Source organism: Procambarus clarkii, chromosome 46 (assembly GCF_040958095.1).
Source record: "Procambarus clarkii isolate CNS0578487 chromosome 46, FALCON_Pclarkii_2.0, whole genome shotgun sequence".
Lineage (NCBI taxonomy): Eukaryota > Metazoa > Arthropoda > Malacostraca > Decapoda > Cambaridae > Procambarus > Procambarus clarkii.
The window spans coordinates 21596640-21619574 of NC_091195.1; the positions used below are offsets into that span (position 1 = coordinate 21596640).

Genomic DNA, 22935 nt, shown 5'->3' on the forward strand with positions numbered 1-22935 from the left:
AAACCACACTCTTCAGGAGGCTGCAATCAGCACGATAGCTGATATAATCGTGTTGGAAGAAACTCTTTTCCCGGTCACGAAGTCATTCAGATTAGCTGGATATCAGCACTATGTTATACCGTATGAACACGGGAGACAAAGAGGGTTAATGACCCTAGTCAGGAACACCATAACCCAGCAAGAAAACAGACCCAGTTGCATGTGGGGATGGAGTAGAGGTATTAGCAGTAACAGTGAATATGGCTAATATTGAGCTCCTCATATACGTTTACAAGCCCCCTAGACGTAAACTAGAAGCAGAGGCAGTGCTTGCCTTGGCCACGCTGGAACATGTAATTATTGCTGGGGATTTTAATGCTCATCATCAAGAGTTAGGTGCGACTGGGCCAGCCAATGCAGATGGGCTCCATATAGCTGCAGGTCTGCGAGAAGTACCTGAGATTACACTTCTCAACACTGGGGAACCCACTCACATTCTAGGAGGTTCCCTCGATCTTACATTGCTTACCTAGTTAGGCCTGGTTGAGAAGGCACTTCGAGATCTCATGTGTGCGTGTGTGTGTGTGTGTTGCCGTAGTTGCCCTGTCACTCAACACCTTGGGTGGACGTCCCTAGGTGTTGCAACATTTCTTATGCTCGCTGGGAGGGTGTTGAACAACCGCCGACCTCTGATGTTTATACAGTGTTCTCTGATTGTGCCTTTGGCAGAATCATCTAAATGTCTCAATTTGCCCAGTAGCTTAGCATCATCAGCAAACATGTTCCTATGATTCTGTATTGAAGAATGAACATTGTTCGCCAGCATTCTACACGTGTCAAAAGTTCTAATTATGTTTGTCTCATGTTTTAACTACCACGCAGTTCAACTACACGGGTTTGTAATATAGTGTGTTCTCTCTTACCATATTTGTAGATTGAAAAAATCTGCTAAGATTCCTGTACATAAAGGTGTCTGAAAAATAAAAATTCTATACATATTGTGAGATTCCAACCTAACTGTGAGACTGTGAGATTCCAACCTAATTATTTTAGATATATCTCTGATATCAAGCTGTTAATGCTACCTTCAAACACGGTAATTGTGTTTTAACTTTCACGTCAATACAACAAAATGGGAAAAACATATAAAATAATATTTTATATCATTTTCCTTGTGATTTTGGTCGGTTGCGTTTGGATATTAAGTTTAGAGCAGTTAACAGACGACCACTATGAACGTCTCTACAACCAGGCTGTTTCGTTGTGGAAAGCCAGAAGACCAAGTGGCCTGAATGTTCTCTACAGGCACATCGCGGCCAAGTTGAACCTGTAGTCTTCGCAGCCTACCTGCGACTCCTGGCCTCTTATTAGTGTGGAAAACGACCGCGTTCAGAAGTGGATGCCGCTATTTGGGTAGATTATCAAACGTAAAGACACACTGCGGAAAGTAGTAATTCTCGAAAAGTTTGTACGGTGCCACGGTGAGATACCTGCCAGCGCCCCCAACATGGATTTGTCTGTTTTGTTAGTCGGGGCGGCGTTGGCGGCCATGTTGATTTTTGTCAGAGAATGGTTGCAGCAAACTGCATCAACCGGCGGCGACACCACCGCAGTCGGCGGCGGCGACACCACCGCAGTCGGCGGCGGCGACACCACCGCAGTCGACGGCGGAGACACCACCGCAGTCGACGGCGGCGACACCACCGCAGTCGACGGCGGAGACACCACCGCAGTCGACGGCGGAGACACCACCGCAGTCGACGGCGGAGACACCACCGCAGACGGCGACGGCGACACAACCGCAGTCGGCGGCGGCGACACCACCGCAGTCGGCGGCGGCAACACCACCGCAGTCGGCGGCGGCAACACCACCGCAGTCGGCGGCGGCGACACCACCGCCGTCGGCGGCGGCAACACCACCGCAGTCGACGGCGGCGACACCACCGCAGACGGCGACGGCGACACCACCGCAGACGGCGACGGCGACACCACCGCAGTCGACGGCGGAGACACCACCGCAGACGGCGACGGCGACACCACCGCAGTCAACGGCGATGACACCACCGCAGTCAACGGCGATGACACCACCGCAGTCGGCGGCGGCGACAACACCGCAGTCGAAGGCGGCGACAACACCGACTCCGACGCTGACTTAGAGACGGTAACTATCGATGTAAACGTGCCCCACTAAAACCGCTACCTCATAATAGGTAAACGCTAGCGGCGTCTGCGGCAGCTACAAACCAAGTACGATGTGAGGATCACCGTCCCTCCGGAGGATGACGAGGAGGCAGACGTATAAGTGTCCGGGTCTTTGGAAAATGTTAATGACGCTGTGAAGGACATTAAGAGCAGAACGGGCGACACCACCGCAGTCGGCGGCGGCGACACCACCTCAGCCGACGGCGGCGACACCACCTCAGCCGACGGCGGCGACACCACCTCAGCCGACGGCGGCGACACCACCACCTCAGCCGACGGCGGCGACACCACCACCTCAGCCGACGGTGACGACACCACCACCTCAGCCGACGGCGGCGACACCACCACCTCAGCCGACGGTGACGACACCACCACCTCAGCCGACGGCGGCGACACCACCACCTCAGCCGACGGTGACGACACCACCACCTCAGCCGACGGCGGCGACACCACCTCAGCCGACGGCGGCGACACCACCACAGTTGATGGTGGCGACAACACCTCAGTCAACGGCACCACCTCAGTCGGCGGTGACACCACCTCAGTTGACAGTGGCGACAACACTGACTCCGACGCCGACTTAGAGACGGTAACCATCGGTGTAAAGGTGCCCCACTAAAACCGGTACCTCATAATAGGTAAACGCTAGCGGCGTCTGCGGCAGCTACAAACCAAGTACGATGTGAGGATCACCGTCCCTCCGGAGGATGACGAGGAGGCAGACGTATAAGTGTCCGGGTCTTTGGAAAATGTTAATGACGCTGTGAAGGACATTAAGAGCAGAACGGGCGACACCAGCGCAGTCGGCGGCGGCGAAACCACCGCAGAACCCCCTGAACCCCCTGACAGTACCCCCTGAACCCCTTGACAGTACCCTCTGAACCCCTTGACAGTACCCCCTAACCCCCTGACAGTACCCCCTGAACCCCTTGACAGTACCCTCTGAACCCCCTGAACCCCTTGACAGTACCCCCTAACCCCCTGACAGTAACCCCTGAACCCCCTGAACCCCTTGACAGTACCCCCTGAACCCCTTGACAGTACCCCCTAACCCCCTGACAGTACCCCCTGAACCCCCCTGACATTACCCCCTGAACCCCCCTGACAGTACCAAAAGGCAGCCCCTTAGTGCCTTCTTTGTTACTTTGTGTGTGTGTGTGTATGATGGGTAAGGAAAGTGGTGAAGGGTAGGGTAGGTGAAGGGTAGGAAAGGTGGTGAAGGGTAGGGAAGGTGGTGAAGGGTAGGGAAGGTGGTGAAGGATGTAAATGTCTGTTCTTGTGTAAATGTCTACATTTCTTCTCTTAGTTGCAAGTTTTGCAGCTTCATCTGCAATGTCATTTCCTATTATTCCCACATGACTTGGCATCCAGTTGATAAGTACTCTACGGCCTTGACGTTTGAATATTTGCATTAATGATATGACATTTGTGATCAGATGGATGTTATCACATATGTGTTCTTGTTCCAAGGTTTCAATGGCAGTTCTTGAATCTGTATGTATGATAACATGTTGTCGGTGTTCAGCAAGAACATGTTCCAAAGCCTTTTGAATGGCTAGTATCTCTGTAAAGTTGAACACCCATTGGAGAGTCTCCAACTATTTACAGTTTCTTGCTTTAACTGCAGCTCCGGTTTCTTGTCCCTGCTGCTCTACTGATGACATACTTCTGTGAAGTATATGAAGCTTTCGGATGCCAACTTTGCTTCTATATGCATCTGTGCAATATTACATGGCAGATGAGGATTAGTCTGGTTATTTTTTCCTTCAAGAGCCATAATCTTAAAGCCTGCTGGTAGCGATTCCCAAGGGGCTTGCATAACAAAGTCTGCATAACAGAGTATTTCATTGACACCCCTCTAGGTTATTGTGTTTGTTATATCAAATGTATTAATGGTGTTTACCTCACAATGGGTCCACCTGTTGCTATTGGAGGCTCTTCTGTCCTGAGTTAGTGCTCCAGTGATTATATCTTTAAGTGAACTGATTCTAGGTCTAGTCAATATTTTGGTCAGCATGCACGCAGCAATCCCTTTTACCCTTATTTCAATCGACGTTAGCTTGGTTTCTATTCTTAGGTTCAGTATTTTAGTCCTTCTGGGAGCCCCTGTTATGACTCGCATTGCATCATTTTGAATAACCTCAACATTTGTCCACTGACCAGGAGAAAGAGTGAGTAAGGCAGGCGCTGCATAATCAACTAGGGAACGAACGGCGTGTGTGTAAAACATTCTTAACACTTTGTGCCCTGGTCCTAGACGGGGCCCTGTGATTGCTCTCATTATATTCAGTCGTGAATTTGCTTTCCCCTTCACATACTGAATTTGCTTGTTGAATGTCATTTTAGAATCTATCCACACTCTGAGATATTGATATTGTGTAACCCATTGAAGGTTAATGTCTTGAATGCATTGGTGCCTGACTGGAGTGTTGCCACCTAGTCTCATTGCCTTAGAGTTCTGTGCAGATACTTTTACCCCTAAAACGCTGCATTTAGATGTTACTTTATCTAATGCACCTTGTGCTTTATTTAGAAGTGAAGGACCTGTAATGACTAATGTTATATCATCAGCATAGCTTAGCAATTTAACCTCTTTTGTAAATGTCATGGTAACAAGGTTTTCCATAAAGATGTTAAAAAGACTAGGACTGAGGACTCCTCCTTGTGGAGTCCCATTCTCGTGTAAGTGGTAGTCCGACACTTGTCCTTGCAACCTTACTCTGGCATACCTGTGACTTAGGTAATCTTGAATCCATGCTAACATTTTTCCCTTTACACCTTTTTTAACTGTGTGTAAAATTGCTTGCGGGCTTGCAAGTTCGAATGCTTTTTCTAGATCAAGGAAGATCACTATAGCTGGACCTGAGTTAACTGTTCCTAGTAATGTTGCTATGCAGTTTGCAGTACCTACTCCTCTAGTGAAGCCAAATGTGTTTATGAATGTCTCCAGTCTTCCACAGTAGCCTATTTAAGACCATCCGTTCTGCAGTTTTACTAATGCATGATGTTAATGAAATGGGTCTGTAATTGCCAGGTTCTTTCGGCTTTGGAATCTGTATGATGTCTGCTTTCTTCCAAGAGGTCGGTAATTTGCCTTGCTGCCAAGATGCATTGATGACGTCCAATATTCCTTGTTCTCCGGCAGGACCTGCATCTTCTTGAGGTTATCTTGAGATGATTTTGGGGCTTTTAGTGTCCCCGCGGCCCGGTCCTCGACCAGGCCTCCACCCCCAGGAAGCAGCCCGTGACAGCTGACTAACTCCCAAGTACCTATTTACTGCTAGGTAACAGGGGCATTCAGGGTGAAAGAAACTTTGCCCATTTGTTTCTGCCTCGTGCAGGAATCGAACCCGCGCCACAGAATTACGAGTCCTGGGAGCTATCCACCAGGCTACGAGGCCCCTTGGCCTGTGCTGTGCATGTGCGACCATTGAGTATGTAATGTTATCAGCACCTGGTGCAGTGTCCTTACCACCTTTTTTGGCTCTGATTAGTTCCTGTTTGGTGAAGGGACAGTCACATTCATCATTTATAGCTATGCTCTCATGAATGGCTGTCAACCTCTCTTGTTTTAATTGTTCTTGCTGCCTTCGGACCATTGCAGGAAGATGATATGAAGCAGTTCTTTCTGCAAATTGGAGAGCAAGTCTCTCAGCCTCCTGCAGTGGTTGAATACATGCCTGTGGCCGGGCTGGTCGACCTGATATAGTTTTAATCTGACCCCATATCTTGCCAAGACTACTATGTTCATTTAGAGTTTGACACCACTCAAACCATCTTGCCTCCTTTACTTCTCTAGAAACTCGTCTTGCTTCAGATATCACCGCTCTTAGCAGAGTTCTTCCTTCTGGTGTGGGGTTTCTCTTTAGATGTTTTCTGAAGATGTTGACTCTGTGGTTCTGATCTTTAACTTCATTACTATAGAACAAATAGTTCTTTCGTTTTGTGTTTCCTGTGATAATGATTGGAATAGCTTTGTTTGCAACAGCTGCAACGGCTTCCTGCAGATTGGTCTCGTGTATGTTCAAATCCTCAGGTGGCGTGTACGTTGCATACCATTTTTCAAGTTCTTCTTGGTATATATTCCAATTGGCCTTTCTTAAATTCCACCTGGGTTGTGCAGGTGGTGTAGGAGGTCGCTCTATGTTTAGTGTTGTGACAGTAGCATAGTGGCCACTGATCACCGGGTCTACTTCCCACTTCGCCTGATGCTTGAGTGCTGTTGAGATTAATGTAAGATCAAGGGATCCTCCTAGAATGTGAGTGGGTTCCCCAGTGTTGAGAAGTGTAATCTCAGGTACTTCTCGCAGACCTGCAGCTATATGGAGCCCATCTGCATTGGCTGGCCCAGTCGCACCTAACTCTTGATGATGAGCATTAAAATCCCCAGCAATAATTACATGTTCCAGCGTGGCCAAGGCAAGCACTGCCTCTGCTTCTAGTTTACGTCTAGGGGGCTTGTAAACGTTGTATATGAGGAGCTCAATATTAGCCATATTCACTGTTAATGCTAATACCTCTACTCCATCCCCACATGAAACTGGGTCTGTTTTCTTGCTGGGTTATGGTGTTCCTGACTAGGGTCATTAACCCTCTTTGTCTCCCCTGCTTATACGGTATAACATAGTGCTGATATCCAGCTAATCTGAATGACTTCGTGACCGGGAAAAGAGTTTCTTCCAACACGATTATATCAGCTATCGTGCTGATTGCAGCCTCCTGAAGAGTGTGGTTTTTATCTCTCAAGACCTTGTATGTTGCACTGCAGTATTCGTAATGGCCAGACGACAGTTTCGGTTGGTGTTGCCTGTTCTACCAGAACTCCTCTTCGGAAGCGACGTCCATGTTCTCCACCTCGCAAGTCGTGTCGCTGCACATCGGACTGCACTGATTGCTCGTGGTCATCCCCGGCATTGTTGGAGTCTGTGCATAACTGTGGTCCAGCACTTTGCTGTTGGTATTGCTGCACATCCGACTGCAATGGACTCTATCAAAAAGCATGCACGGGGGAATATGGTAAATGAAGTACATAGAAGGTTGGATTGGTAATGTTAAAGAATAGAGTATTAATGGGCGATGACCCAAGAGTGGCGGACGCCATCTTTGACTTGAGGGTAGGTGGTGAAGGGTAGGGTAGGTGGTGAAGGGTAGGGGAAGGTGGTGAAGGGTAGGGGTAGGTGGTGAAGGGTAGGGAAGGTGGTGAAGGGTAGGGAAGGTGGTGAAGGGTAGGTGGTGAAGGGTAGGTGGTGAAGGGTAGGGAAGGTGGTGAAGGGTAGGGAAGGTGGTGAAGGGTAGGTGGTGAAGGGTAGGGGTAGGTGGTGAAGGGTAGGGGTAGGAGGTGAAGGGTAGGGGTAGGAGGTGAAGGGTAGGGGTAGGAGGTGAAGGGTAGGGGAAGGTGGTGAAGGGTAGGGGAAGGTGGTGAAGGGTAGGGGAAGGTGGTGAAGGGTAGGGGAAGGTGGTGGAGGGTAGGGAAGGTGGTGGAGGGTAGGGAAGGTGGTGAAGGGTAGGGAAGGTGGTGAAGGGTAGGGAAGGTGGTGAAGGGTAGGGAAGGTGGTGAATGTAGTGAAGGTGGTGAAGGGTAGGGAAGGTGGTGAAGGGTAGTGAAGGTGGTGAAGGGTAGGGAAGGTGGTGAAGGGTAGGGAAGGTGGTGAAGGGCAGGGAAGGTGGTGAAGGGTAGTGAAGGTGGTGAAGGGTAGGGAAGGTGGTGAAGGGTAGGGAAGGTGGTGGCGGGCCATTTTCTTTAATGTTAATATGGGCCAACTTAGATATTTCCATTTAAATTTAAACTTACATTTTCTTGTCTAGTACTTAGATAAAAAACCACCCCCAGCGGGTTGGGGTTCAAGAAGAAACCTGGAATTATCACCTAGATAAAATTGTTAATATAATAATTACTGTTGAGATCTGATCTTTTGTCCCCTCTGTAATCATTTTTGCGCTACCGCTCACAGGATGGGTATGGGGTGCATAATAAACTAGCCACCTCTGGTGGCAACATTCAAATCACCTGTCGCGTACCCCACAACACACACACCCCACAACACACACCCCCCACAACACACACACCCCACAACACACACACCCTACAACACACACACCCTACAACACACACACCCCACAACACACACACCCCACAACACACACACCCCACAACACACACACCCCACAACACACACACCCCACAACACACACACCCCACAACACACACACCCCACAACACACACACCCCACAACACACACACCCCACAACACACACACCCCACAACACACACACCCCACAACACAATAACAAATGCAGTGTTCCCACAGGACTATTATGTTATGAGGAAAGAGAGGGAAGGAAGAGGTGGGGGTGGTGTAGCTCTGCTGGTAAGAAAAGGCTGGGATTTTGAGGAGATGGATATTCAGGGCTGTGAAGGTTTCAGTGACTACATAGCAGGTACTGTAACAAATGGAGGGAAAAAAATTATAGTCGCAGTCATATATAATCCACCACCAAATGACAGAAGACCTAGACAGGAATATGATAGAAACAACATGGCCACCATTAACATAATAGAAAGAGCAGCTTCTGTTGCTAGCAGGAATGGATCTGGACTACTAATTATGGGAGACTTCAACCATGGGAAGATAGATTGGAAGAACAGAGACCCGCATGGAGGACCAGAAACATGGAGAGCTAAGCTGCTGGACGTGGCAACAAGAAACTTTCTAAGCCAGCACACCAAAGAACCAACAAGAATGAGAGGAGAGGATGAACCAGCAATGCTTGATTTGATATTTACCCTAAATGAATGGGATATAAGGGAAGTTAAGATGGAAGCGCCCTTGGGAATGAGTGACCACAGTGTATTGAACTTTGAGTACCTGGTAGAGCTAGGACTTATCTCTCCCAAAAAAGAACTAGGAATCAAAAGGCTGGCATACCGAAAGGGGAATTATGAACAGATGAGAAGTTTCCTAAGTGAAATACCTTGGGACACAGACCTCAGAGACAAGTCTGTACAAGGTATGATGGACTATGTTACCCAAAAGTGTCAGGAGGCAGTAAACAGGTTCATCCCGGCCCAAAGGGAAAAATCCGAGAAGCAACAGAAGAATCCATGGTATAATAGGGCATGTATGGAAGCGAAGAAACTGAACAAAAAGGCGTGGAGGAACTTCCGGAATAACAGAACACCAGAAAGCAGAGAGAGATACCAGAGAACCAGGAATGAGTACGTCAGGGTGAGAAGAGAAGCAGAGAAAAATTTTGAAAATGATATAGCAAACAAAGCCAAGACCGAACCAAAGCTACTCCACAGTCACATCAGAAGGAAAACAACAGTGAAAGAACAGGTATTGAAACTTCGAACAGGCGAGGACAGGTATACAGAGAATGACAGAGAGGTGTGTGAGGAACTCAACAAGAGGTTCCAGGAGGTCTTCACAATAGAACAGGGTGAGGTCACTGTGCTAGGAGAAAGGGAGGTAAACCAGGCGGCCTTGGAGGAGTTCGAAATTACGAGAGAGGAGGTCAAGAGACACCTGCTGGATCTGGATGTTAGAAAGGCTGTTGGTCCAGATGGGATCTCACCATGGGTACTGAAAGAGTGTGCAGAGGCACTTTGCTTGCAACTCCATAGTGTATAGTAAGTCACTAGAGACGGGAGACCTACCAGAAATATGGAAGACGGCGAATGTGGTCCCAATATACAAAAAGGGCGACAGACAAGAGGCACTGAACTACAGGCCAGTGTCCTTGACTTGTATACCATGCAAGGTGATGGAGAAGATCGTGAGAAAAAACCTGGTAACACATCTGGAGAGAAGGGACTTCGTGACAAATCACCAACATGGGTTCAGGGAGGGTAAATCTTGCCTTACAGGCTTGATAGAATTCTACGATCAGGTGACAGATTAAGCAAGAAAGAGAGGGCTGGGCGGATTGCATTTTCTTGGATTGTCGGAAAGCCTTTGACACAGTACCGCATAAGAGGCTGGTACATAAGCTGGAGAGACAGGCAGGTGTAGCTGGTAAGGTGCTCCAGTGGATAAGGGAGTAACTAAGCAATAGGAAGCAGAGAGTTACGGTGAGGGGTGAGACCTCCGATTGGTGTGAAGTCACCAGTGGAGTCCCACAGGGCTCTGTACTCGGTCCTATCTTGTTTCTGATATATGTAAATGATCTCCCAGAGGGTATCGATTCATTTCTCTCAATGTTTGCGGACGATGCTAAAATTATGAGAAGGATTAAAACAGAAGAGGACTGTTTGAGGCTTCAAGAAGACCTAGACAAGCTGAAGGAATGGTCGAACAAATGGTTGCTAGAGTTTAACCCAACCAAATGTAATGTAATGAAGATAGGTGTAGGGAGCAGGAGGCCGGATACAAGGTATCATCTGGGAGAGGAAATTCTTCAGGCGTCAGAGAAGGAAAAAGACTTGGGGGTTGATATCACGCCAGACCTGTCTCCTGCAGCACATATCAAGCGGATAACATCAGCGGCATATGCCAGGCTGGCCAACATACGAACGGCATTCAGAAACTTGTGTAAAGAATCATTCAGGACTTTGTATACCACATATGTCAGGCCAATCCTGGAGTATGCAGCCCCAGCATGGAGTCCATATCTAGTCAAGGATAAGACTTAACTGGAAAAGGTTCAAAGGTTTGCCACCAAACTAGTACCCGAGCTGAGAGGTATGAGCTACGAGGAGAGACTACAGGAATTAAACCTCACTTCGCTGGAAGACAGAAGAGTTAGGGGGGACATGATCACCACATTCAAGATTCTGAAGGGAATTGATAGGGTAGATAAAGACAGTCTATTTAACACAAGGGGAACACGCACAAGGGGACACAGGTGGAAACTGAGTGCCCAAATGAGCCACAGAGATATTAGAAAGAACTTTTTTAGTGTCAGAGTGGTTGACAAATGGAATGCATTAGGAAGTGATGTGTGGAGGCTGACTCCATACACAGTTTCAAGTGTAGATATGATAGAGCCCAGTAGGCTCAGGAATCTGTACACCTGTTGATTGACGGTTGAGAGGCGGGACCAAAGAGCCAGAGCTCAACCCCCGCAAACACAAGTAGGTGAGTACAACTAGGTGAGTACACACACACCCACAACACACACCCACAACACACACCCCACAACACACACCCACAACACACACCCACAACACACACCCCACAACACACACAAATGAAAATGTCTTAAATGCTAATTTGTTTGTTTAATATCTATCTACATTTACCGCTGGCTGACCAAAGGGTTGAGGTGCTGGGTCGACTAACCTAACAAATCCACAAGGGCCGTGACGAGGATTCGAACCTACGGCTGAGAGCATCCCAGACGCTGCCTTAATCGACTACTAACCTATTTACTGTTAGGTGAACAGGAGGAGGGAAGGGAAACGTACCCAAATGCTTCTGTTCAGCCACAGGAATCGAACCCAGAATTTGAGGTCACAACCCGACTGCACTAGCCACTACGCCACACACATGAAACATATACAAGTTAAAATTAAACTAAGAACACGATCAGTATTGATAACCAAGTAAATGTTATCAAAATGTTAATTAAAGCCTTCATTAAGGGGTCAATACAGTGGTGTACGATGATCTAAATATCCTCACCATTAGATGATAACAAATGTTAAATATAAAAGTTTGTTTAAAGCGAGCAGAAAGTTAAAGTTGATATCTGCCTATTTATAAGCCAGGTAAATGATAGGCAGGAATTCTAGGACAAAAAAATATTTAAAAATAAGTCATAGTTTGACAATGATGCACGATGCTTCTCTATATATATACATTTATGTATACTCTATATACATTTTAATGTCAGTTAAGATAAAAAAAAAAGTTAAAGCAAGGTTAGTATCTATTTATGAACTTGCTAAATGCTAAGCAAGCTCTCTAGAAAACACGAATAGTTTGAGAAATAGGCGAGGTTTGGCAGCGTGTTGGAGGACGCTGCTGCCATATGGCTGACACAGTGTTGCCAACACAACAGACAATGCAACAAGGAAGGTGGACCAGCCGTACACAAGACTCGACTCCCTCAACCGATTTTAAAACCTACTTAACCTTACCTAACCGTACCCAAACGAGCCTTATACAGCCTTACTCTAAACTCATACATCCTAAGGAATTGGTATATACGGGTTTGATAATCAGAAAACGAGCTTTGTCAAACCGTTTGGCAATACCCATCCCCCCCCCCTAGCATAAGGACCAAAGCCGCCTTTATGATAATTTAATATATTTTTAATATATTTTATCTAGAAGTGCAAATGACTCACTGGTAGTTGATCACAAATATTTGGAATCACTTAAACAATTAGGAAATTCAAAAATTCAAAAGCCAAGATCATCTTTAATAACAAAATGATTCAGCACGGGTATATTTCAAACCTTTACAAATAAACTTACTGATATATATTAATAAATAAAAGGAAATATGCTACTGATATACTGTATATTAATAAATAAAAGTGAAATGAACATAATCAAATATAGTCACAGGTGCCGTCATGAGGCTTCAATTTTACCACCTGCTTACATCACAACTTCCTGCCCGTCATTTCAAACACAATTCACTAACTAAACTTCATCCTACTTACACCCTAAACAATTTGCGACGACAAGAAAATATGCCACTTTATACATCAATGGATTATATGCATCAATGAATTAATTTAAAACTGACAGCACTGTCCAAAAACTTTTTTTTTTAGCAGGTGGGTGGTAAGGGGGGGGGTGGAGACTGGAGGAATGGTATATTGTAGCCATATGTAGAGGTGATGAGCAGGGATGGAAATGGTGGAAATGGGTAGTAAGAAATATGTAAGTGCATCATGGTGTCTCAGTTTGATGGAAGGCAGGACAGGCGAAAACTATAAGCGAAACTTCTGGTGTCGGCCAAAGTTAATGGCGACCAAGCCCACACACCAAGAGTATCTTCCTCCACCTATGGAGCTGACCTCACTGTAGGCTGCGGCGGGGCATCTTGTAGTGGGGTGGGAATAACAGACTGTGCTGGTCAGGAGAGGAACTGGTTTACCGGGGTACACGCCACTACCCACCTTCACACTACACTAACCCCCCCGAGCTGACAGATATAACACTCTGCCACCTTGTTATAGAATTGTCTATGAATTCTCGTATCTTTTCGCAGGGTGTGTGAATAATTTTGTTGACACCGTGTCATCATGTGCTTCAAAGACCGGGATTAACATCACAAAATGTAAATATATTGTTGACCACCAAATTTACATTCGCTCAACTACTTGCCGAGGGCTAAAAGTGAATTACCAGAATCAATACTCTACCACTTAAACCATTGGGGATCGAACGCCGCCTTGCACGGTGGGGTCGTCGCTCTACAGACCAGGCCAAGTGGATGGACAAGCTGTCTTTAAGTTCCAGCAGCTATAAGGAGCCACTCACAAAATGAGTACCAATGGTAGATGCAACTACACCGGTTTCTGATAACCTTCCACTCATAGGATGAGTTTGGGAGCATAATGAACTAAACTCAAGACTTGGAAAAGCTCTAATAGCACTAATTTATATATTTATTTATTTATATATATATACAAGAAGTTGCATTGGGTTTATGAGTACATTGCATGATGTGTTTACATTTTTGTAAAGCCACTAGTACGCACAGCGGTTCGGGCAGGTTCAAATATTCAAATATTTAAAAATTCAAATAAAATCAACGAATAACGAAAATATAAGGAGTTAAGCAGCTTAATAATCCCCTCCTAAAAGGTCCACGACTCCTCCAGATGGAGCCATATTGTTGACACAGCTAAGCAAGGAGGGGGGGGGGTTCTATTTTGGGGTGCTGGGGGGGGGGGGGTAAGGAAGGAGGGGTGGAGGGGTTGTGGTCCAAAAGCCATCCATGGGGAGAACTGGGTTAGGTCCCCCTGACCAATCCATGGGAATGTGAGTGGGGCAGCTGGGCTACCTGTTGGGCACAAAGGTAGGGTGGTACAGTTCCCACCTACCCTACCTAGGGGAGGGGCACCTGTTAGTGTTGGGTAAGCTTGACCAAAGCTTAGTGCACATTTTGCAACTATGAAAATTAACATGCATGTTTTAACCATATATTAATGAAGAAGAAGCGAATTAAACACAATAAAATAATCGCATCACAATGTAGGCTTAAACCTACTAACCACGAAATGACTGCAAGGAGCCATTTGTTTTTGATACATTTTGCCCATTTATGCTGCATATGAAAAACGTCGCCGGACACAACTTCCCTAGCTGCCATAACTCCCAGCACACACACACTAAACTACTCTAACAATGTCTCAGCGACGGCCACACATGGCAGCTGCCTGGCTGATAAGTTAGAGGCAAAAAGTTAATGAGGATCGCGGCAATATTGAAGGATTTGTCGCCATGGGTGGAAGGCAGCGAGGCGGAGGGAAGCAGGGCTGCCAACCCCTCCGCCGTCGGTCAGTCAATCGATGCCATCCAGACGCTCTCCTCCTATTTATATAGTGAACATTTCTCCAGTTGTCGCTGCCCAGGGCATAAGCTCAAATAGTATTCTGCGTAGGTGTTCTCTGCTCTTTCAACGGGGCATCGCTTGTAGCTCCCATCATTACCAACAAGTACAAAATTGTTTACTAGGGACAATTGCCACTGGGGAAGAAGGGTTTTATTTCTGTTTACCACCGGGGGCCCTAATGGACGCTAATTTGATCTTCAAACTACCCTATTAAACCTTAATTCGCTATGTGAATATTTTAACATTTACCAACGAATAATTAGGCATGTACACACATTAACTCCTTCCACACAGTATTTCCACACGAGTAATGTAGCTACACGAGAATAAGAGATGAATAGACATAAACGTGGTCACAACACGTACCTAACGTGACCAGGACAGGTCTTCACGGCATCTTATTCTTACCCCTAATGCATGTAATGGCACCAACAACGGTAACTACTATATGAATACTGGAACTCTTGATGATATATTGGACTTGTACCCAAGATTGACCATGTAATGTATCAATTATACAATGTATGTGATGTAACTATATAACCTGAGCTTGTAAAAGCACCTTCATCACCCTCAGTGGTTAAGTGCTTAATTGCACACTAGTTTCTCTATCAGCTATCTCACCCTGTCAGACTAGGAGAGACAAATGTGTATATATGTATATATAAATATATATAAATATATATGTGTGTGTGTGTATGTATAAGTATGTGTATAAAGTATATGTGGAAGCTGATCAGAATTACATTTCACCTTTGTAAATGCACATTAATGACACTATGTACAGAACACATCGAACAGGCGATGAGTCACAATAACGTGGCTGAAGTATGTTGACCAGACCACACACTAGAAATTGAAGGGACGACGACGTTTCGGTCCGTCCTGGACCATTCTCAAGTCGATTGAGAATGGTCCAGGACGGACCGAAACGTCGTCGTCCCTTCAATTTCTAGTGTGTGGTCTGGTCAACACATCGAACACTTCATGTAAGGCAGACGTAACTCTGTGTATCTATGTATTTACGTATGTAGGTTAGCTTAGCATTTTAAATGCGCTATACAATAACGTTCTGCGGTTGAGTGTTCAATAAACCCTTGAACTATATGTTCAACAGATTTCTAACCCTGTCCATGGAGGACAGAAGAAATATATGCTGGTTAGCATTGTAAATGTCTGGCCACGTCTGTGGTAGAAAATAATAAAAAAAATAGTATTGCATATGTATACCTATAATGGTTTATCACTATAATATGGATATATATACACCTATAATCATTGGTTAGCATAGTATAATATACAACAAAAACAGCCATACCCCAACCATACATGCCATGAGGTTGAGGCGCACTGCGCATGCGCCAGCCGCCATGATGATAAAACACCCAGGAACCCGTCGTTAAAAACAAGAGAAAACTGGCACTTGCCGTCAGTAATGGCGGGTTGTGACACCTGGCAGACGTGGCCCTGACACTCCCGCACGACACTCACGGCGCACAGGGCGTCACTCGCCACTGGTCCTCACACACGGCAGCGATGAAGGAGATGCAGGGCGGCCCCACCACGTGAACTTCTCCTCGACACTGTTTACGTGGGGGAGGAGGGAGGCCGGCGTCACGTGACCTCATCCCTGGCCGCTGATTGGCCAGCGACTCGGGTGTCCTCTGAAGGGGTTGACCAATGTTTGGCCTCATTCTTTGTGCATTTTTGGCCATTCTGAATATATGTCAGAGCCCAAGAGCTACATATATATGTCCTTAGTACATATATGTGTACTTAGGAATATATGGCTTCCTTGGAAGGTGACAAATTTGGCCTGTATTTATAGGCCTCTCACTGGCTATAGGTTGAATTTCTTATATTAATTATATATATTGTATGTTTTCACTATGCCTTAAGGAAATATATATAAGGAACTTTTCAACACTATGTTTTACAATTATTTATACAAGACCCATCACAGGGAACCTTACTTGACACACATATGGCAACAGCGCACAGTAAGCTTATTTTAAGAGGGAGTAAATTACACTTCGTGCGCAGTTATCATGTCTTTCATCAAATGATACACAGATATGGAGGAAAAGACATAAAATTATTCAAAATACATGTACTTTTGTAAATAATATGAACATACTGAAAAATTTAGTGTAAATGGTACTTTCGCGAACATTAAAATCTACCAAATTTAGGAGTAATGGTGCCGCCTTGTTTATTTCCGTTTTCTGTTGAACAACCGTACATTCATATTTAATTTATATACAGTATGAGCTATTAGGCCAATTAGTAGTTTTAATCAATTAATAACTCAAGGACACTACGCAGCTCATATATTTAATAAAAACGCAATAGACATTAAAGCAGTTCACTCAGCATTTGACCAAAATAGTTCTGCTTTAGAAATGAGTGCATCGTTAAGGCTGTTTTAGCAGTTAGGATTTGAGTAATTAAGGTGTTTATTATAGTAAAATGCTAAAAGAATCATTATATGTTAGTTTATGCTACATATAATAGTCAAGGGGGGGGGCATGGCTATGGCTGCATTAGGCTACCACACCAAATTTTCTGTATTAATGAAATAACTCACTTATTTCTTTCATTAATAGTTCTCATTATTATCAGTTATTATTATGAGTATTATTATTACTGATGTATGAAATAACAACGACAATAAAAATAATAATTTTATATATGGTATTATTTTTAATATATAATTTTCGCAATATTTTTTGTTTTTACACAGGAGGGTACAGGGGCAGACGTCTGCTGACTCCTGTTAGCTGGCTGAGAGCTTTCCCTTCCCATAGCTCATGGTAAGCCTTACCCTACTAGTTTTACACACAGGAGGGTACAGGAGCAGACGACTGCTGACTCCTGTTAGCTGGCTGAGAGCTTTCCCTTCCCATAGCTCATGGTAAGCCTTACCCTACTAGTTTTACACACAGGAGGGTACAGGAGCAGACGTCTGCTGACTCCTGTTAGCTGGCTGAGAGCTTTCCCTTCCCATAGTTCAAGGTAAGCCTTACCCTACTAGTTTTACACACAGGAGGGTACAGGAGCAGACGACTGCTGACTCCTGTTAGCTGGCTGAGAGCTTTCCCTTCCCATAGCTCATGGTAAGCCTTACCCTACTAGTTTTACACACAGGAGGGTACAGGAGCAGACGTCTGCTGACTCCTGTTAGCTGGCTGAGAGCTTTCCCTTCCCATAGCTCATGGTAAGCCTTACCCTACTAGTTTTACACACAGGAGGGTACAGGAGCAGACGTCTGCTGACTCCTGTTAGCTGGCTGAGAGCTTTCCCTTCCCATAGTTCATGGTAAGCCTTACCCTACTAGTTTTACACACAGGTGGGTACAGGAGCAGACGACTGCTGACTCCTGTTAGCTGGCTGAGAGCTTTCCCTTCCCATAGTTCATGGTAAGCCTTACCCTACTAGTTTTAAACAGGAGGGTACAGGAGCAGACGACTGCTGACTCCTGTTAGCTGGCTGAGAGCTTTCCCTTCCCATAGTTCATGGTAAGCCTTACCCTACTAGTTTTAAACAGGAGGGTACAGGAGCAGACGACTGCTGACTCCTGTTAGCTGGCTGAGAGCTTTCCCTTCCCATAGCTCATGGTAAGCCTTACCCTACTAGTTTTACACACAGGAGGGTACAGGAGCAGACGACTGCTGACTCCTGTTAGCTGGCTGAGAGCTTTCCCTTCCCATAGCTCATGGTAAGCCTTACCCTACTAGTTTTACACACAGGAGGGTACAGGAGCAGACGACTGCTGACTCCTGTTAGCTGGCTGAGAGCTTTCCCTTCCCATAGCTCATGGTAAGCCTTACTAGTTCCTACTAGAACACGACCCGCCAGACGGTTTCAACCGGGTACCCAATTACTCCTGGGAGAACAGAGGCGAACACTTAAGGATTGGCACCTAGTCAATCATCCTCCCCGGCCTGGATACGAACCTGGGCCCCTTGAGATCACGGTGATGTTAGCTCAGTAATCAGTGAAGATGTTGTTAACTGATTTGTTTACAAGTTTTGTAACTTTCTTGAAAATATTGGGTCTCAGAGGCATGATAAATGAGCTAAACTATTAGTATGTGGACCTGAGAGCATAGAGGGAGGTGAGAGGAGCATGGGGAGGACCTAAGAGCATAGAGATGACCATAGAGAGAGAGAGAGAGAGAGAGGAGCATGGCCCCCATGGGAAACAGAACTCATCTCTCCCAAAAGCTTTACCACTTATTATAGGTAACGATATATATATATACTTCTCGGTTGTTACTGAGGTATATATGTATATATATTGATATATAAAGAGAGAGTTGCAGCTATTAAATAGTTTGGTTAAAAAAATAGGTTAGGTAAAAAGAGAAGTTAAGCGGTACGATATGTTGGTCCGAGGCATGGCGGCAGCATCAGGGGTGCCACTCTTCCTCTCCAAGTCACGTGACCAAGAGGAACATGTCCTCTTTATAAACACGTTCAGTGCTCACTCTCATAAGTTACAGCCCCTCTCCTGTGCCAGGTAAGTCCACTACGGGCTCACCATAGCCCGTGCTACTTGGAACTTTTTTGTTCCAAGTAGCGAATCTTAAACAACAACTCTCATATGTATAGATTCATGAAGCTACAATCGCATAGAATTCTTATAATTAATACTTTTCTTCAGCAGTATATTTGTAGAGGATTAAAGTTCGTCTCAAATTCACCTTAAAGGTCATATTGAGTTTTTAAGAGCCTGATAAATCCCTGTGTGATTTGTAAGCTGTTCCAACATGGACTTTATGACGTCATAGTGACGTCATACATGTATATATGACGTCCGCCTTACATAAAACAAAATGGACTAAGATAGGCTAGGTTAGATTAGGTTGGCTTAGGTCAGATTAGGCTAAGATAGGCTAGGTTAGATTAGGCTGACTTAGGTCAGATTAGGCTAAGATAGGCTAGGTTAGATTAGGCTGACTTAGGTCAGATTAGGCTAAGATAGGCTAGGTTAGATTAGGCTGACTTAGGTCAGATTAGGCTAAGATAGGCTAGGTTAGATTAGGCTGACTTAGGTCAGATTAGGCTAAGATAGGCTAGGTAATTTAAGGTTTACATGACAAATCTTCTGTTATGTATTCTTCTTAATAATTCAATAAATAAATATGACAATATATATACAATAAATACTGTTTGGGCATCAGTCGGTGTCATTATAATTAGTTCCGGGTCTTCAGCTACAAATTGCATTTCTTTGTAACAAGTTTTGTTACACACAGCATTGTGTAACACTGGGGCCAGATTCACTTACGAACCTGGGGCCAGATTCACTTACGAACCTGGGGCCAGATTCACGAAGTAGTTACGCAAGCACTTACGAACCTGGGGCCAGATTCACGAAGTAGTTACTCAAGCACTTACGAACCTGGGGTCAGATTCACGAAGTAGTTACACAAGCACTTACGAACCTGGGGCCAGATTCACTTACGAACCTGGGGCCAGATTCACAAAGTAGTTACGCAAGCACTTACGAACCTGGGGCCAGATTCACGAAGTAGTTACTCAAGCACTTACGAACCTGGGGTCAGATTCACGAAGTAGTTACGCAAGCACTTACGAACCTGGGGCCAGATTCACTTACGAACCTGGGGCCAGATTCACGAAGTAGTTACTCAAGCACTTACGAACCTGGGGTCAGATTCACGAAGTAGTTACGCAAGCACTTACGAACCTGGGGCCAGATTCACTTACGAACCTGGGGCCAGATTCACGAAGTAGTTACGCAAGCACTTACGAACCTGGGGCCAGATTCACGAAGTAATTACTCAAGCACTTACGAACCTGGGGTCAGATTCACGAAGTAGTTACGCAAGCACTTACGAACCTGGGGCCAGATTCACTTACGAACCTGGGGCCAGATTCACGAAGTAGTTACGCAAGCACTTACGAACCTGGGGCCAGATTCACGAAGTAGTTACGCAAGCACTTACGAACCTGGGGTCAGATTCACTTACGAACCTGGGGCCAGATTCACGAAGTAGTTACGCAAGCACTTACGAACCTGGGACCAGATTCACGAAGTAGTTACGCAAGCACTTACGAACCTGGGGCCAGATTCACGAAGTAGTTACGCAAGTACTTACGAACCTGGGGTCAGATTCACTTACGAACCTGGGGCCAGATTCACGAAGTAGTTACGCAAGCACTTACGAACCTGGGGTCAGATTCACGAAGCAGTTACGCAAGCACTTACGAACCTGGGGCCAGATTCACGAAGTAGTTACGTAAGCACTTACGAACCTGGGGTCAGATTCACGAAGCAGTTACGCAAGCACTTACGAACCTGGGGCCAGATTCACGAAGCAGTTACGCAAACACTTACGAACCTGTCCATCTTTTCTCAATCTTTGGCGGCTTTATTTACAATTATTAAACAGTTAATGAGCTCGGAAGCACCAGGAGGCTGTTTATAACAATAACAACAGTTGATTGGCAAGTTTTCCTGCTTGTAAACTGTTTAACTGTTCACTTGGCGCCATTCTCGACTCACAACCGGGGATCCCGGGTTCTATTCCCGGGCGGGACAGAACTGGTTGGGCACATTGACCTTATGCGGGGGGCGGGGAGCATCGAAGCAAGCCTAAAGTATACATATACATACTGAAATTAATATGAATAAATACATGTAAAGTTTACTGTAATAATCTCTTTAACATTTTTGTGGGATTAAAATATTTCTCCTGAAATTATTTACATTGTAACGGGTGACGTCATCGTTTAGTTTTCGCGTGTGAGCCAATAGGAGTGCTCGTCGCCTCATGGTGACGTCATTGACTACTTCTTGTCTGTAAACCAATAAGAATACTCGTGTCCATGAGTGACGTCATCGCTTAGCTCGTGCGTTAACCAATAAGAATACTCGTCTCCATGAGTGACGTCATCGCTTAGCTCGTGCGTTAACCAATAAGAATACTCGTCTCTATGAGTGACGTCATCGCACAGCTCGTGCGTTAACCAATAAGAATACTCGTCTCTATGAGTGACGTCATCGCACAGCTCGTGAGTTAACCAATAAGAATACTCGTCTCTATGAGTGACGTCATCACCAAGCTCCATTGTGAACCTATAAGAGTGGAATTGCGTGCTTAACTATAGGTGCTAACTATATGGACTATAACATATAAGAGTGTTGGCTGAGTGCTTCAATATGGCGGTTATAAGTGCTGTACAAATTGTTAAATATCAATATACACAACAGTAGTGAGATGTGGCACCCTCGGAGGCGTGTCTGGCGCACCACTGGACACCATTAAGGTGAGATGTGGCACCACTGCATGTATGAAAGGTGAGATGTGACAACACTGCATGCATGAAAGGGGAGATGTGACACCACTGCATGTATGAAAGGTGAGATGTGACAACACTGTACACATCAAAGGGTGAGATGTGGCACCACTGTACACATCAAAGGTGAGATGTGACAACACTGTACACCTTAAAAGTGAGATGTGACAACACTGTACACATCAAAGGTGAGATGTGACAACACTGTACACATCAAAAGTGAGATGTGACAATACTGTACACATCAAAGGTGAGATGTGACATAACTGCATTTATGAAAGGTGAGATGTGACAACACTGTACACATTCACTGTACACATCAAAGGTGATATGTGACACCACTGTACACATCAAGGATGTGGCACCACTGTACACATCAAGAATGAGATGTGACACCACTGTACACATCAAGGATAAGATGTGGCACCACAGGGCACATCAACTGTGAGATATGATACCACTGTACATATCAAGGATAAGATGTGGCACCACAGGACACATCAAATGTGAGATGTGACAACACTGTACACAACAAATGTGAGATGTGACACCACCGTACAGATCAAAGGGTGAGATGTGACACCACCGTACAGATCAAAGGATGAGATGTGACACCACCGTACAGATCAAAGGGTGAGATGTGACACCACCGTACAGATCAAAGGGTGAGATGTGACACCACCGTACAGATCAAAGGGTGAGATGTGACACCACCGTACAGATCAAAGGGTGAGATGTGACACCACCGTACAGATCAAAGGGTGAGATGTGACACCACCGTACAGATCAAAGGGTGAGATATGACACCACCGTACAGATCAAAGGGTGAGATGTGACACCACCGTACAGATCAAAGGATGAGATGTAACACCACCGTACAGATCAAAGGATGAGATGTGACACCACCGTACA

At 45.5% G+C, this 22935-nt stretch overlaps 2 protein-coding genes across 6 annotated transcripts in view; one reads left to right on the forward strand and one right to left on the reverse strand.

Moving 5' to 3' along the window:
* The window catches only part of LOC123770459 (activating transcription factor 7-interacting protein 1), a 206428-nt gene extending 190139 nt beyond the window's left edge, over window positions 1-16289 (reverse strand). For 4 of the 5 annotated variants that reach the window (XM_069301831.1, XM_069301826.1, XM_069301824.1 and 1 more), the window contains exon 1: window positions 16126-16289. The gene's annotated coding sequence lies outside the window, so the exon portion shown is untranslated. The remainder of the gene's footprint in view (window positions 1-16125) is intronic. The other variant, XM_045762313.2, reaches the window with a different exon arrangement.
* On the forward strand, window positions 1529-2800 carry LOC123770587 (autotransporter adhesin BpaC-like). Its single transcript, XM_045762624.2, has 2 exons — window positions 1529-2140; window positions 2321-2800. The coding sequence occupies exons 1-2, from the start codon at window positions 1529-1531 to the stop codon at window positions 2798-2800; spliced, it is 1092 nt and encodes a 363-aa protein (XP_045618580.2).
* Window positions 16290-22935: the final 6646 nt, after the last annotated feature.